Here is a 17,603-nt window from a genome sequence, read left to right as displayed (position 1 = left end):
GCCGGCTTACAGGGCTCATGGGGCTTGGGTGGCTGGCCCCAGTATTGTGGGGCTCGGAAGGCTCGGGCTGGGGTGGGGTGGCTGGCTGGCCCCGGCAGCGCAGGGCTCAGCCGGTTTGGATTACCAGGCAGGCAGCTGGCCATGGCAGTGCGGGCCCCCGGCAGCTGGTAGGTGGGAGGGTGGGCAGCTGGCCCTGGCAGCACAGGGCTCGGTCGGGCGGCTCTGGTAGCACAGGGCTCAGGCAGCTGGCCAGCGGGGGCTACACTGGGCACCCGCAAGGGACCAAGAAAAACTACTTGTCCTGTTTTTCATTTTAAGTTACATTTTTATATCAAGTTTTCGTGTTCATTTTAACTTACGAATTGAGTTTTCGGTTAGAGGGGGCTGGACAATGGTAAAGAAGAGGTGGGGGGGTGAGGGTTTCTCAAAACTCAGAAGGGGCCGGCTGCTGACAAGTTTGGGTGCCCCTGCGCTAGGAGAGGGCGCTGGGGAGGGTCGGGGCTTTCGTCTCCTCCGCCCTGCGGAGCGGGCCCTGCGGGAGAGCCTGTGGTGCTTGGCCAGCAGCTGAGGCACGCGGCTGAGGAAGAGGATGAACCGGTTCTGTGCAAAGGACGTGACCATGCAGGCCGCCTGCTCCTTGATACCCAGCCGCGGCCAGCGCAGAGGGGCACTGGTCTGGAGCAGGGAGTGCAATGGGGGGCTCCGGGGTCCCCGCTGCAGCTGAGAGCCCCCGACAAGTCTTTGAGCAGCATTTTCACCTCGGGCCTGGGCTCCTGCTGCACTCTGATGTCTAGGCCCTATCAGGGGAGCCGACGGCCTCGCCGGGCCATCCCCAGCAAAGGAGTCGGCGGGGGGGGGGGGCCCTCTGTGCTCAAGAAGGGGCGGGGCTGGGCAGCCAGCTCTCAGTACTGCCTGGCCTGTGGCACCCACCTTCCCCACAGTGCTCCCTGGCGGGTGCCACTCAGCACTTGCACAGTGATTTAAAGGGGCCAGGGCCCCAGGCTGTTTGGAATAGGCGGCCTTGGGGCACTTGCTCCTGCACCAGCAGGTCTGGCCTGCGCTGTCTGAAGGGGCCCCCTAGGAGCAGAAGCACTTTACATCACCGCGGGCCTTAACCTCGCGGCTCCGGTTCACCATCGCCCTCTCCTAGACATGAGCTCCAGAGCAACATGGCAGCTTTCCCTCCTCTTTGCCCCGCCGGCGGTAAGCTCTTGGCACAGGGCAGCGGCGAATCGGGCTGTTGGTGCCTCAGTTTCCCTAGGAGTCCACCAGGATAGAATGCTACAGTCCGTGCCCCCCCAAGAGCAGCAGCCCCTGCCAAACGCTCACAGGCTGTGCTCTCAGCGTGTCTCGGGCCACCACAACCCGCTCACGCCTAGGGCTGGTGGTTTTCCACAGGAGCAAGAACAGGCTGTGCAAAAGGCAGATCCCAGCCTCTGGGTGCAGGGGGAGCACAGCCAGGCTAGCCACCATGGAGGATGGCTGGAGCTCCTGGGGCTCACAGAGGCTCCTGCCAAGCAGCCACGAGGCAGGCCAGCCCCAGGCCAGACGTCATGGCGCAGTCTAGTCACACGGCGCTAAGGGACCCCTCTGCGCCCTTCCTTCACCCCAACAGCACGGCAGTTTGAGAAATCGTTTATTGGCCTCAACTGGGCAACAAACCCAAAGCGAAGCAGGTTCTCCCCGCTCGGGTGGGGATCAGCTGCCACACTGCTCGGCGCCGACGGGCAGACTCACAGCGAGTGCTGTGACACCCACAGGGACAGCCGAGGGGAGGCCCAGCATTTTCGGGGGCTGTCTTTTGCATGGGCGGCCCCAGAGCTGTTAGGCTATGGGGGCACTGGTGCACTCACAGCCCCACACCAAGCTGCCTGTTACGCACCAGTCCAAGGGCACCGATGGCCGACGGACAAGGACTCCTGAGTGCCTAAATCCCTTCTGAATGTGTGATTAGGCTCCTAAGTCAGTTGGGCTTTGTGACCCTGAGTGCAGCGAGGCTGCTCTAGCATTTACAAGCTGTGACAGAGATTTGCCAGCGGTTATTGTGTGTGCTCAGTGCACTGAGAAAAATAAAATCCCGCCTCCCCCACCTGCCCAGTCCTCTGCTTTACAATATTTACAGTAATAAAACCCTTAAAGGAACCCCATATCAAACTTTCTATCTAAGCAGGAATCCCGCCCCCGACCCAGCCCGGCAGGTCACCTGTGAGAGAAGGGATTGGCTGCCGGACCCAGGATTCAGCCATCATCTCAGAAAGCTGCCTGCATCTCCATCCCCTGTGGCTTTCATCCAAGGGGGCTCGTGAAATCCTGCTGTCCCATCACCACTGGCCTGGGGCCCCCGAGCTTTTCACAGTTCCTTCCTTCCTCTGGCAGCGATGAACGCCAGCCTAGACTAACCATTCCCGGCACTTTTGGGCCACATGCTCAGGGCATAGACTGATATCCGCTGGGGCTAGGAGGGAATTTCCCACATGCCTGTAAGGTTTATTATTGCTTTATATCAGATGGCTGCATTGAGGCTGTAGTAGGCTGGGGGGGTACCAGGTTAAGAGAGCCAGTGGGTCGGTCCATGGGGCAGTTCTTGTGCTCCCACTACAGGAGCTCCCTGTGTCCTACCCCGAAAACACCCAGATGGAAGCTTACAGCCAACAGGAGGCAGAAGCCCCCTTTATAATGCTCAAAAAGAGATCAGGGCAACACCAAGTCCCACTGCCAGAGGGGTTTCCCTAGGGCTAATAAGACCATGCAAGAGACAGACCATGCAGGGAGAGCTTGCGGCCCTCCCGCCCCCAGCAAGGTCCCTTCAACAAGATAAAAAAGTTCCCGCTCCATTTCAAGGAGCGTAACCAAACAGATGAGCTGGTTCTGGAGACGGGCAGCGCCAGGCCGCCCCAGGAAGCTCACAAAGCCACCCAGAAAGCCATACATCAGCTCCTGAGAGCAACACGGTCATATGTCCAAGGTGGAGACCTGGGTGACACGGGGGTCGGAATCAATCTCGTAGCGATAGTGATATTCCTCCATGAAGTTGCGGCAGGCATCCCGTGTGCTGTTCACCCACATCTTGATGCCCCTGCGGTTCAGGTAGAGCACGAAGAGGAAGACCATGCCGATGATGCCCAGAACGATGCCCAGGAAGACGTAGGAGGTCTGCAGAGTGTTCTTGCTGTGCTGACTGGAGTGGCATCCCAGCTCTACCCCGGCTAGGTCCATCAGAGATGTGTTCTGGAGGTCTCGGGGGAAGACACAGGCCAGCTTCTCCACATCGGCCACCTGGTGGCTCTGATTCAGCCAGCTCACCAGGTCCTCAATGTCGCAGTCGCACGTGAAAGGATTGTCCCTCAGGAAAAGGCGGAGGTGCAGCTGCCTCCCCAGTTCAGCCAGCGCCTCGAGCCGCAGGGTCTTGAGGGCATTCATGGTCAAGTCCAGGTACTCAAGGTTGAGGCCCACAAAGGTGGCGTTCTTGATGTCCACCAGGGAGTTGTTCCTCAAGTCCAGGTGCCTGAGGCTGGAGAGGCTGGAGAACATGCCCAGCGGCAGGTAAAGGAGCTCATTGTTGGCCAGGACCAGTCTGGAGAGGTTCCGAAAGCCGCCCTGGGCTATAGCAGCTGCCACGGGCCTGATGGTAGAGGAGTTGTAGAGTGTGTGGCTCAGGTTCAGCTCCCAGATGGAGTTGTTCCTGGAGTTGAAAGCATTGGGGTGGATGGTGGCCAACCGGTTATTGCTCAAGTCCAGGTAACGCAGGCTGGGGAGAGCAGAGAAGGTTTGCGACTCCACAGTGCTGATCCTAGGGTGGAAGAGAGAAAGGATCACACTCATGACGACTATCCCAATAGACCCAACAGAAAGAGACGGGGGCCTTTTCTAGGTCACCCTTCTCACCCAGCTGTACAGCCATTACCTCCCAATGACCAGTCAATGTCTGTATGCAGTGAGTTTGCTGGGTCTCAGTCCACTTGCTAGGTGTGAATGGGGCATGGACTCTTTTTGCACCTCTAGGGGCGTTCCCCTGCTCCATCAAGCTGGTGAAGCAACAGGAAGGAGGGTTGTGGGGCTGAGACCCATGTTGCTCTGCTGTGGGAAATGGAGGGTTTCAGCCTGTAGGGAAGGCAAACAGCACCGCTCACCTGCACTAACAATCCCTTTGCATTTAACCAGAGCGCTGGGCCCAGAGGACATGGCCTTTTGACGCTCTTCCAACCATTGGGTAGAAGGCCGAGAGACAATCTGGCGGTCTCTCCCCTAAGAGGAGCCATCGTGCTCTCGAGTACCAACGCTAGGACTCCTGTGTGCCAGGGCACACATGGACCTTTGCATCTTTTCCTTTCTCCACGAACATCTGACTCTCAAAGGGGACAATTCCAGCTGCAGCTATGTAGATCTTGGGAAATGTGCAAACTGGTTCTCCTTCTGGAGACCTTCTGTGAATCAGGTCAGGTGTGTGCCCAGCCCGCAGATTCTTCAGTAAAAAGTGTTCCAATCCCACCACTGCCACTGACTCACTGTCTGGCCTGGGACAAGTCAAGTCACTCCTCTGGGCCTCAGCTTCCCCATTTGTAAAACAGGAAACGAGTTTACAGTTTGAGTAATGTGGAACGAACAGCACCCAGCCAGGCCAACAGCCTCAATGGGGCCCTGGGCTCTTTAGTACAAGGAGCAATGGGCTTAACTGCAGCAAGGGAGGTTTAGGTCGGACGTTAGGACAAACCTCCTGTCAGGCTGGTTAAACACTGGAATAAATTGGCCAGGGAGGCTGTGGAATCTCCATCACTGGAGATATTTAAGAGCGGGTTAGACAGACACCTATCAGGGATGGTCTGGACAGCGCGTGGTCCCACCGTGAGGGCAGGGGGCTGAACTCGATGACCTCTTGAGGTCCCTTTCCGTTGGAGTGTTCTAGGATTCTCTGGTTCTGAATGGGCAGAGGGAGCCTGCACCACACCTCGGGCAGAGGAGGTCGGGCTAGGGGCAACCAGCCCCCAGCACTACCTGGGCCACAGCACCCCCCGCCCATTCCCGTCCCTCGGAGCGGCCCTGAGTGCACTCTAGTAGCAATTTAATGGGCCGGGGGCACTGGGTCCTTCTAGATCACTGAGCTTCCGGGCGATTCGCCCTTTATCCGCCCCTCAAATTCCCACCCAAACCGTCAGAGGGCCTGACACCACCACAGAATGTCTTGGTCCTACTCTGGAAGCTGCCGCTGTGCCTTTAAGAGCAGCCGAACTGTAATCACACCTGCCGAAGGCACATTCCCCTGTCAGATGCAGCCTGCTCCTTTCCAACCTGCACGTCTGTGGGTGGAAAGAGGTCCCGGAGGAGCTGCCGGAGTCAGCCACCTCCCACAAAGCAATTAACTCCAGAGCCTCCTCTTCATTCCTCCCACAAGTGACAAAGGGACCCGGCAGGGCCCAGAGGCCCTTTTGTGCCCTGTTTATTCCTAGCAGACAGAAGCAGCGGGGAAATGCCACTTAGGGGTCTGGAGCAGGAATTATTTCTGCCTAAAGCTGGGCTAAACAAGGGCCCGATCCTGCAAACTGCTGAATATCCGCAGTTCCCGCTGACTTCTATGAGCATTGAGGGTGCTCAGTGCCCAACTTGGGCAGGGCCTGGTTCGCCCCACAAAGGGGCTGGCTGGAAGCCTGTAACATTCCTGTGACACTGGGGATGTACTGATCCCCTGGGGATCTTTCACGTGGATGTGGGACGTGCCTTGGACAATGCTGGTTCCAGACCATAAAGACGGACGGGCTGGGCCACTCCTCTTCTCCTTTGGCTGGGTGTGAATCAGGAGCCTACTGGAAAGTCAGGCCCAGGTTCTGGCCTCTCGAGGCACAGGGAACAGACCTCGTTCCTGGGGCTCGGGGATTGTTAATGGGGAGCAGGAGCCGTGGGTCTCAGACCCAGGTGGGAAGGCAGGAGGAGCACAGAGGTGTCAGGACAGGCTCAGGACTAACATTTCCTTTTCAAGGCCTGATGGTCCAGGCTCCAGCCCTGCCTGAGGCCTGGCAGATTGCTCCGTACTGGCCAAGGGCAAAGCTGGCAGTGCAACAGGCTGGAAATGACCACTCGGAAACGGGGCTGCCCTGTGCAGTGCTGTGAGAAATGCCGGTCCTAGAATCTGTGTTTGAACGTACCTAAGCGCTCACCTGCTCCCCTGCCCGACACCTGCAGTCACAGCCCCCTGCCCTGAGCTTCCCTGCCCCCAACACCTGCCCACCCCAGCCCCCTGCCCTGATCCCCCCAGGCCCTCACCCCAACACCTGCCAGCCCACACCCCGAGCCCCACACTTCCCTGCCCTGATACCTGCAGTCAAACCTGCTTCTCTTGGAAATTAAGTGACCCGATGCTGATTTTACCCCATCTAGCTCCACTGACTTCCCCCTGCGGGACCTCACTGTAAGGTCTGAGTCCGACCCATTCCGGGGGTGGCAGAAGAATAGTTTGGGGTGTTTCCCAGCAGCACGTGGATTTTGGAGGGGTGAAGAGCCTGTTTTCAGCCCCTTGGGAGCGCGACCTGCCTGCTGTCTGCCAGGCACTGCGAGCCCCCGGGCCGGAAGGTGACTTTTCCCTTATTAAGAGGAGCTGTTTTTAGAGAACCCAGACGCAAGGCAGAGGGAAGGTGAGCTGTGAGGTACGTGCCTCTCCTCCTCCCACGGACAACAGCAGCAGGTTCGGGCCTCTCCGCCCCAACAGCCAAGACGCTCCACAGCTTGTGCAGTGGATGGGACAGAAGGATAAGCTACACGCTGGACATCAGGGCCCGATCCAGGCCAGCTCCGACTGAAACCCATAGCAAGACGCACAGGAGGGTGCAGCTACGCTGCCATTAGATAGCTGCAGCTGGGCAATGCCCGGTGACTTGGGCTACGGGGCTCTTTAACTGTGGTGTAGACAGTCAGGCTCAGGCTGAAGCCTGGGTTCTAGGCCCCTGCAAGGTAGAGGTCCCAGACTGCAATTAAACAGCTGCTTGGCAGTGTAGAGATCCCCCATTTCATCCAGGACGGGGTTTGACCACCCTCTGAATACTAAACTGTGTAACGATGGCACAACCTTTCCGAGGCGGAGAGCTGAAGTTTGACCCTCTGTGTGCAGTCTGAGTGCCGGTGATACTTTTTAAAAGTCTGGCTGGGCCCCTTGCTCCTGGGAATACGGACCCATGTTCTGGCTGGGCCTGGCACTCCTGGGAATATGGCTCCATGTTCCAGCTGGGCCCCGCGCTCCTGGGAATACGGTCCCGTGTTCTGGCTGGGCCCTGCGCTCCTGGGAATACGGTCCCGTGTTCTGGCTGGGCCCCGTGCTCCTGGGAATATGGCCCCATGTTCTGTCTGGGCCCCGCGCCCCTGGCAATACGGCCCGTGTTCTGGCTCAGCCCCATGCTCCTGGGAATACGGCCCCTTGTTCCAGCTGGGCCCCGCGCTCCTGGGAATAAGGCCCCATGTTCCGGATGGGTCCTGTGCTCCTGGGAATACGGCCCCTTGTTCCGGATGGGTCCTGTGCTCCTGGGAATACGGCCCCTTGTTCCGGATGGGTCCTGTGCTCCTGAGAATATGGACCCATGTTCCGGCGGGGGCCCTGTCCTCTGGGCCAGGGCCCATGCCCTGGTGTGGGCCCGGCCCTGTGGGCTCCCAGCCTAGCCCCATGCCACAACAGGGATGCTGTGGCAGGGACTCTGCACTTCAGCCCCAGTGGGGGCCCTGGCTGGGGACTCCAGCCCTGTGCTGTGGAGGTGCAGGGACTCCTTGGCAGGGGCCCAGCACTCCAGGCTGGCCCCACGCTCTGGCTTCGGCTTTGGCTATGGCTTCAGCCCTATGCCACGGCGGGGACTCCACAGCAGGGCTCCAGCCCCAGCCCTGGGCCCCACACTCCGGCAGGGGCCCCAGCTCTGGCCCATGGCAGGGCTCTGCCATTGGCTCTGTGGCCCTGCCCCCTCCAATGCTTCATGGGGGAGAAGGGCAGGGCCAGAGCCAAGGGTGGCACAGGTGCTGGGCTTGCCGACCCCTGCCTTAGCCCCTTTGTCATGTTTTTCAGCCACTGTGGGAGCATCTGCAGGTCCACGTAGGAAGAAGCAGCTCCAGCAGGTTTCTGCCCAGACATTAGGCCACTTAGAAGAAACATTCCAGGAGAAAGCTGCAGCCTCACATTCTCCAGTAAAAAGGATTCCACTCCCACCTCCCCCACTGGCTCACTGCCTGGCCTTGGACATCCCACAGCGAGGATTACTCGGGCTGGCCCGTGCTTAAGCATCAGACCAACGCCGGTGAGGGTCTCCAGTCCTTTTGCACCCTGCTCCTCCTCCCTGGCTGCACACAGCAGAGAAACCAAGTCCCCACGCAGGGCTGGGGGCTGGTGTTAACTTCTTTGGTAGATAAATGGAGCACAGAACCTACAAAGGAAGTTCTGTTTCCTGACTCCGCCGTGCATTTGAGATTGTGGCACTTATTTTGTTTAATGATGCAGTGGTGCACAAAGGCTCCAGCCAGAACCAGAGACCCCCAGTGCCAGGGGCTGCAGAGACACACTGGAGACCCGGGACATGCCACAGAGGATCACAACGTGGGGGTCTGATCCTAACCCAACAGCATCAGCAGGAGTCTTTTCACTCACCTCACTGGGCTGCAGATCACAGTCCAGGAGCAGGACGCAGATACTTCTTCCCAGGAGTCAATCGCCTTTTCCCAAGGCGTGTGCGACGGGCGAGCCACCAGACCATATCAACCACTGCGCACACACGACGCCTTGGTCACGGGAACACTCTCGCTCGCCCCCTCTGTCTCCAGCCCCGCCGGGTTCTCCTGCTGAGAGCCCCTGGGCTGGAACGCTGCTGGCGACTCAACGGCCTCTCTGCTACCAGCAGCCGCTGGGCTTCTAGCGCCATCAGGGAGCTCTGCACACATGGGGGCGTCACCCCTCTCGACCCGCCCGAAGCTGGATGGACCATCTGCCCGTCACCGCTGTCCTCGGAGAGACGTGGGGAGTAAACCCGAAAGGAGCAGCCACTTCTGGAAACTTCAGCCTCAGTGCCTTGAATGGCTGACGCTTACCCAGGGTAGCCAGCCCCACCAACAGGGGCCGGGCAGGGGGAAGAGGGCAGCTGCTCTGGGGCCCATCAGATCAAAACAGCCCGAGGCTCCCAGCCACCTCCACTGCTACTGTGGCAATGCTGGTGGCTGGAGCCTTTTAAATCCCCACAATACGCTCCGGGCAGTGCAAAGGGCTAGCCAGGGTAGGGAGGGGGCACACTCCCAGCCCCACCCCAGCTGCCCGAGGTCCTGACCCTTCCAGGAGTGCAGAGCTGCCCCCTCACCCTGCCCAGGGCCCAGCCAGGCTGTCACCCCCACAGAGGGTAGCCGCCTGTCTTGGATGGCTTAGACATGACAAATCCTGCCTCTCAGCCCCCTGCAGAACCTTCTCACCCTGTGATTCTGTGATCCTAACTACAGAGCCCTGGAGCGTGGCTCAGCATTCCCAGCTCCATGCTGGGGACTGCAGAGTGCCTCACGCTGAATCAATACAGACACAGAGGAAAGTAATATATTCCCAGTCCTTGGGATCTTCCCCCACCAGGAGGCGGGACAGGGGCAGACAACAGACCCAGCCTGCTTTATTTGAAGGGGCTTTCTCCAACCATCACGCTGGTGGTGGGGAGCAGGGGCCCTGGTGACTATGGAAGCCAACCCCCCAGCTGCCTCTATGTGAACGAACGCACCCCAGGTTTGCCCCCCAAGTAGACCAGGGACTGCTGCAAGTTGCTTGACAGCTGAGCTACAGCTGGACCGGAGGCGTCCACTGCTGAGACATCAGCCACTTGCTCCTCCTCTGTCCTGCGCTGGTGCAGAGCTGCTCAGGATCACACGCTGGTGCCAGGTGCAGGGGACTGAGGTGCTCTATCCAGAGAGCAGCCGGCGCAGGGACAGGACTGCCAGTGCACCTGGGTCTGAGCCAGAGGGCGCTCCAGTGGGAGGGGAGCAGAGCCACCGACCCCGGCCCCTGCCAGCCTTGTGCCCCTGGGCTGAAGTGCCCAACAACGGGGCCAGTAGGTGCTAATGGGAGGCAGTTCGGTGATGTGGCCCCTCGCCCGCTAAGACAGAATCACTCAGACTCAGGCTGCAGAGGCCACTGAACAGCCTGGGCTTGGCAACGCCGGCTGGCTGAGGAGTAGAGATCCAGGCTCGCTCGCTGCCTCTCCCCAAAGCCCGTCACGCCCAATCAAAGCCCAGGCGCCAACGTCCAGGGGGTGGTACGGACCAGCCCCCTGGCAGGTTACAGCTGTCAGAGAGAGGTTCCCACCAGACCAGCCCCGCCAGAGTCTGTTTCCCAGCTGCATCTCCTGTAAGCTAGTTGCCAGGGCAACAGCAGCGCTTCTCTGGAGAAGCACCGATCCGATGGAACCGAGCGGGTGGGAGTGACACGAACATGGGGACCAGGCACCAGTCACACACGGCCGACCAGAGCCTCACAGAGATGGGCATGTAATCAGGCCAGCTGTCGGCCCCCAAGTCACAACGACGGCTTCCTCTCCCGGCTCAACACTGCCACGCACAGCCCTCTTGCGCCTGATCTGGCAGTGGGCACTGAGGGGAGCTTTTAAAAAGGCCCCCGCACAAAAGGCTGACAGGGTCAGGGTCTAACCCACGGGCTTTGCTTCCCTGACGGCCGGCTTGGAAAAGTTACCGAGGACACAAGTGACATGAGTTTGAGGGACTCAGCTCAGTCCCCAGAGTATTGAATTCATATCACAAAAAGTCTCTACCCACGACTGAACTAGGTCAGGAGTATCAGAGAGGGAGCCGTGTTAGTCTGTATCTTCGAGAACAACAAGAAGTCCTGTGGCACCTGATAGATTAACAGATATTTGGGAGCAAAGCTTTCTTGGGCAAAGTCCTGCTTCTGATGAGTTACTTCTTTTGCCCACGAAAGCTTAAATATCTGTTAGTCTATAGGGTGCCACAGGACTTCTTGTTGTTCTCATAGGTCAGGAGAGACGTGTCCCAGCAGAGCTGGATGTGGGGATCCCCGGAGAAGGGCCAGGAATAAGTGCCACACCAGGCCAGCTCCAGACCTTCAGCACAACTGCAGGTGCTAGAACAGGTCTTTGATCAGTGGGACCCTGATACAGTTCCCATACAGGACAGCTATAGCTGGCCAAGCAGGATGTCTTCCCCGGAGCACAGTGGGTAATGGTGAATGGCCTGTGTCTAGCGCCAGCAGGAGAACAGAGCCACTTCCCGGACATCCTCCCATGCTCCAGTGAACAGGTTCAGCTGAATAAACTGCCCTACCGAGTGATCAGCCCAGAAGGATGAAGGAACCCAGGAAGAGACATTGCAGAAATTCTCCATCGCTTCTCACCTTCGTTCCCTGTAGGTGGCTCTCCCAGCTGCTCCCACCCCTTGTCCTAGCCCATGAGAACACGGGAATTCAGCTGAGGGGCTGGCTGAACAACTGGGACAGGCAGAAAAAGCAGCATGGGGCGGAGGTGGGCAGCATTCCTAGGCACCATCAGTGGTCACCCCCACTAGGCAGAGCCCAGGACGGTCTTTACATCAGGAACACAAGGATGGGTTTTCCTGTCCTCTCTCCTCAACCAGCCACAGCTGTTGGGATGGAAGGTCTTTGTTCATTGGCCCCTTTCCTTCCCATATACCGATGCCTCACCCAGCATCCTCCAGTAGCTCATGATCAGAATCACAGTCCTGTAAAACTGCAGTTAGGCCTCGCCTGAGGATGTGAGCCCCCTCCCCTGAAAACCCAGAGCCGGGTGCATCCTACACAGGATTACGAGAACCCTTCGCCACTGAACCCCTGAGAACTGGGGAAAGCTGCACCCATGGGCTCCCCAAAACCCTGCCAGCCTTACCCAACACCCTTGTAACCACTAGGTCAGAAATGTCTGCAAAAAAGCCAGGGGCCTTGGAGCGCTACGAGCCAGGCTTCTGAAGTGCAACTACTGCCTGGGCCTCTGGAGAAAGGCTCTGTGATCCCTCATCCTCCATGCAGGAGGAGTTTCCTAAACCAAACCAAACAGCCTTAAGCGCTTCCAAAACCTGCCTGTTCTGGAAAGGCCTGGCGGGTGTGTTTTCACCCAGCTGGGCTGCAGGGTTCCAGTGACCGGCACTTACAATGCACAGGAGGTGGTGGAGGTGCAGAAGTGGGCTACAGCTCTCAGAATAGTTCTGCCGTCCAGGAGAGGAACACGGCACTGGTGAGAGGCTGGTCCTGCCAGACAGTGATTTGGCAGGTGCCATGAGAGGTAAAGCACCCACGAAAGCCTCCTCCTTCCCCGCTCTCATGTCATCACGGCGAGCCCTGTGCCTAGTGGGACCCCGTAGGGAATGGGGCGTTGGAATGTGGCTGGTGGAGGTGGCTGTGTGTGGAAGACCTGAGTGAGGTCTGATGAGGGGAGAAATTGACCTTTGTACTTGTGGTTCTGATAGTTACCAGCAGGTTCCCCTGAACTGCTGGTGGATAAGAGACTGGCTTAGGAGGACCACAGTCTGACCCACTCTGGCAGTGCCTGATTGCCCACCTTTTTTCAGCCTTTCCTACCAAGGTTCAGGGATCCAGTAATACCCCAAGGAGCCTTCCAGCCTAGGATGCTTGTTCAAATCCAGCCGAGCTTGGTCTGAGAGCATTCAGGTGCCTGCATGGCACAAGTCAGTGGGTCTCATCCCAATTCCTTCACAAGACCACGGGTCCAAATGGCTGTTAGGATGGACAAGGACCCCAGGCAATCTGAACACCCTTTCATCGGACTGGGGCTGACAGAGTCGCTGAGTTACTGCTGCCGCCTGCACAGAGCTAAGTCAAGGTCTCCAGGGCTGTCAGTGCATTGCCACATTCACTTCTCACACTCCAGGCCACTGTTTCCCACAGGGGATCCCCCAGAAAATAAAGTGAAAATAAAGTTCTGCAAGAAAATACCACGATTTCATGATTTTTAAAACATTTACCATTTTAAAAAAGAAACACTTAATATTTAAGCATTTGTTAAATTTCATCAAGAACCATTTTCATTTGTGTTTGCCAGGATAAGGGGCCCTGTGTAATGCCAGCTTAGTCAGAGGGTGGGGACCATGATGTTACTGCTCAGCACCACGCGCGCAGTCAGTCCGTGGTGCGTTCGCCTGTTATATACCACGGCAAATGCCCGTACTCACTCTCAGGGAGTGTGGGTCACGTGGGTGACTGAATCTTTTGTACGCATTAAACAGGACTTTTTATTTAAATATGCCCAATTAAACCAAATGCTGATCTCATGACTTTGTTTAACATTTGTTTAGGATTAGCCTTACTTATTTTGGTCTCCTTTTTCAGCTCCATATAAAGGCGGTGACTAGTGGTTCTGCAAAATTCTTTCGAGTTTAGAAGGGTTCTGTGGCCTGCTAAAATCGGGAAACTCTGTTCTAGGGAGTGAACGTAACTGATTTTCACTCCTTTTATCCATCTGCTACAGACACCACCCACCTTGATCCATGAGCTCTCTGGCACAGATGGCCAAGTCACAGCATGCGAGCAGAGCCCAGCACTATTTAAAGTCCACCAGAGAGACCCCCAGTGGCATAGCTGAGACAACTCAATCAGCCTCTTCGTAAACACCAGCTACAAATGTTCACAGCACACGGAGAAACCAGCACTAAGGACCGGACCTGACAGACACACCTGAGTCTCAAGTGACCCAGCAAAGTACTTGCAGTGTCTCTCATGGTACAAGTATGAGAGAGGTAGCCGTGTTAGTCTGTATCTTCAAAAACAAGAAGTCCTGTGGCACCTCACAGAGCAACAAATATTTTGGAGCATAAGATGCATCTGACGAAGCAGGTCTTTGCCCACAAAGGCTTATGCTCCGAAATATCTGTTAGTCTATCAGGTGCCACAGGACTTCTTGTTCTTTCCCATGGTACAGAGCATTAGGAATGACAGACAGAATCAGATCCACAGTCCAGCCACTCCAGTACGCTGTCTCTGACAGCAGCCGGCACCAGCTACCTCGGGCAAAGGCGCTACCGTTCTAGACCAGAGGTGGAAAAAGTATCCAAAAAGTTACTTGAGTAAAAGTGCAGCTGTCGGGGGGTATACTTAAGTACAAGTTACCCATGTCCGCCTGGAAAACTACTTGAGTAAAAGTACACACGTGACATCTAGATCGTACTCAAGTACCCAGAAGTGAAACCAGCTGCATTTTTACTCAAGGAACTTTTTGGGTACTTTTCCCACCTCTGGTCTAGACTAACCCGCTCACAGAGGAAATTTCTACCTGCTTCGGTTAGAGTTTGCTTCTTTCCTCAAAGCATGGCAGAGAGAGGACTTAGTTGTTAACAGATAGAAAGAGGATTCTTTAGTGAGGCTGCTGGGCACAGACAGTCCTGGGCTTACCTCTGGCTCCTGGACTAACAGATTGTGCTGCTAGTCACCACAAGCGGTTTCCCCAAATCCTGACCTGGATCCCGCACTTGGGGAAGAACGGGCTACAAGAAACCCAAGCTCCCAGTAGAACTGTTTGAAGGCCACTCCTCCATGTTTGGATTTAGTCACTTTCCTGAGAAGGTTTTCTGGTGGAGGCCTGCAGGAAAGCCACACTAGGGCAGCACCGCACCCTTCAGAAGCCAACTTATTCCTAGCAGGGCTGAGCCAATGATCTGCCTTTCAATCCATCCCGGTGCCGAGCCAGGGCTCACTAAAAAGCAGCACCCCCAGGCTGCCCTTTGCACACCAATGCCAAGAGCTCCCACCACACTCTGGTGAGGACAAGTTCAGATTTAATTCAGCCGGTTCCAGCTTCACTGAGCTCATCAGTCCTCGCAGGTGGGACTCAGGCTTCCCATGCATACCCCATGGATCTCCCCAAGCCCCCCCAGAAAAGTTTTGCCCACCACTGTTTGTCAGCCTGCTTCTCAGATACTTTACTGTATTGCCTTCCTGCACCTAGCAAAACCAAAGGAAAGATTTCTCAACATTGCTTCTCTGTTTGTCCTAAAATCAGAGCTCCTTGTAAGCTGAGAGTTTGGGCCACCACCCAGGAGGGGCTCAGATGCTGCCTAGCTGATTAGCAGAGCGTTCACAGCTCGCACCATGTACTTCTACTGGTGGTGCACATCCACACATGCCCTCAATGCACACAACAAAATTTATTCCACGCATGGATGGAAGCTGATTGCCTAGGCCAGCAGTTCCCAACCTTTTCCAGGGGAAGAGCCATTCTGACAATTCAGGAAGATTTGGTGACCCAACGCAATTCAAACACAGGGGGCAGGTGGGGAAGCAGAGCCGTAACTACCTGATTTTGTGCCTGAGGCAAGAATATAAAATCGCACTCCCTCATGTTCGTATATTCATAGTAATTATTTCGTAGAAAAAGGGAAAATACCTTCATAATAATAAAATAACACCAGGCGTTCGAAAGGAGTTGTTATAGAAAGATTCTGAGAATAGGATGGATGCAGAAGGTCACCAATGAGGAATTATATAGGAAGATACAACCAAAAGAGAACCTGCTGCCAAAGGTTATAAAACGGAGCTACAAGTATTTGGACATATTTGCAGAATGAACGACGAATGAAAAATCAAGACACTGGTATTTGGCATAATGGAGGGTTCGAATAGGAGAGGCAGACCCCACAGAGCATGGATAGATGATATAGTAGATTGGTGCGGAGCTAGTCTACAGAAACTAAGCTGCTCTGCACTGGACAGGGAAATATGGAAGGAAATAGTGAGAGAGGCATCAGACACCAACGGGTGCTGAGCCCACGGTTATTGATGGTGATGATGAGGATGTTTATTGCAGTTAATTATTATTTTATCATTATAGTTGATCTGAGTTGTGGTGGGGGAAAAAACCCCCAAACTGCTCTCCCCTCCACTCCCCCAGCTTAAACCTCACACTCGAGAGCTGGAGGGGCTGGGGGAAGTCACACTTGGGCTGGGGAGAGACACAAACAAAAAATGAAAATTGACAGATTGGCTACACAGTACAGAAGGGGGCGAAAAATACTGGGAGAGTCTATTAAGTGGCTTGGCTGGGATGGCTACAGATATCAAAGGCGGAGAAGGTGTCTTTGTAATGCGCAATTGATTCTCTATTCATAGAATCCCAGGGCTGGAAGGGACCTCAGGAGGCCACCTAGTCCAGCCCCTTGCCCAAAGCAGGACCAACCCCAACAAAGACGTCCCAGCCAGGACCTTGTCGAGCTGGGACTTAAAAACGTCTAGCGCTAGACCACCACCTCTCTAGGCAACACATTCCAGTGCTTCACCTCCCTCCTGGGGAAGTAGTTTTTCCCAATATCCAACCTACTCCTCTCCCTCTGTAACTTCAGACCATTGCTCCTTGTTCTGCCATCTGTCACCACTGAGAACAGTTTCTCTCCATCCGGTCCAGACGCTCAGCAGTCAGTTCCCTGGGTTAATGCAAGAGACCAAAGGGCTCTGACTGCAGCGGAACCAGAGAGAACTCTAAGGCACATGCAAATTTCCCAGTGGAGGCACATGGATGCTGGGTGGGAGTGTACGCAGGCGCACACATGTTTTTACTGTATAAACAAGTGCTAGCAGGGGTGTATGGGGCCAGGAAGTGATGGCCATGGCTATGGCCATCTGCAAATGGGTTGCAGGCACTGACATTACTGTGCTAGATCCAGGCTCAGTCTGTGCCGTCTCTGAGTGATGCTTCAGAGCAGGCGTGAGAAGCCACACAATGGTCAACCCGGAACACCACACCCACAGGGGAAGCTTCTTCCTAACCCTCACCAGTGTGCAGCTGAGCGGTGCCCTGAAGCGTGAGCGTTAGATCCCTTCTGAAATAAACTGGTGAATCCCTACACAAGATGGCTATGGGGATGTTCATTACTGATTATAAGCATCTCACCCTTTCTGGACTGCTGCTCAGCTTTTGGCCACAGAAGCATCATGTGGCAGTGAGTTCCACAGGTCAGTGGTGTGCAGTGTAGAAAAGTGTATTTCCCCGTAGGGAGGAGAGAGAATCATTCTCCATCCCAAGCATCATCTCTGAAACCCACCCCAGCCTCCCGGCCAGTTGGGGCATTACCTGTTACTGGCCAGGGAGAGGGTGACCAGGTTGGGCAGCCCCTGGAAGTCCTGGCTGCTGATGCGAGCGATCTGGTTGCCGGTGATGAAGAGGTTGCGGGTGTACTGGGGGATCTCAGCCGGAACAGAGCTCAGCTCCTTCAGGACGCACTTGACAGTCTGGGCAGGTTCCGAACACTCGCAGGGGACCGGGCAGGCTTGGCTGGCGAGCGGGGCCAGGAGAAGACTCAGGAGCAGGAGCCCCCAGGAGCCCAGACTGGCCGGGGGCAGCTCCTGGAGGGACATTTCCAATACGCCAGGCTCAGCTTCCGCCTGCAGAGGAAGAGGGTCAGCAGAGTCTGGCATGATGCTAGACCAAAGCAATGCACCCCAGGAGCTGCTAACAGCGATGGAGAGCCGGCTCTGCCCAGGGTCTGGGCACCCCCATAGGGGCACGTCAGCCTGGCACCCCGACCTGGGCACTGGCCCGCGGCCACTTAAACAGCGCCCCGATGCACCCCCTTTGCTCTCTCCCCTCCCCTCTCCTCGGGGTCCCCCTCCACCTGCCTTCTGCCTC

At 56.3% G+C, this 17,603-nt stretch overlaps 1 protein-coding gene across 1 annotated transcript; it reads right to left on the bottom strand.

The window, feature by feature from the left end:
* Nucleotides 1-2,744: 2,744 nt before the first annotated feature.
* On the bottom strand, nucleotides 2,745-17,392 carry LOC142001126 (trophoblast glycoprotein-like). Its single transcript, XM_074976062.1, has 2 exons — nucleotides 17,049-17,392; nucleotides 2,745-3,790 (listed from the first exon to the last, which is right to left on the bottom strand). Exons 1-2 carry the CDS (start codon nucleotides 17,390-17,392, stop codon nucleotides 2,953-2,955), a joined length of 1,182 nt encoding a protein of 393 aa, XP_074832163.1. The 3' UTR covers nucleotides 2,745-2,952.
* Nucleotides 17,393-17,603: the final 211 nt, after the last annotated feature.

This window comes from Carettochelys insculpta, chromosome 24 (assembly GCF_033958435.1).
Source record: "Carettochelys insculpta isolate YL-2023 chromosome 24, ASM3395843v1, whole genome shotgun sequence".
Classification (NCBI taxonomy): Eukaryota; Metazoa; Chordata; order Testudines; family Carettochelyidae; genus Carettochelys; species Carettochelys insculpta.
Note: the sequence above shows the minus strand (reverse complement) of the source record. Positions and strands in the feature narration are given on the sequence as shown.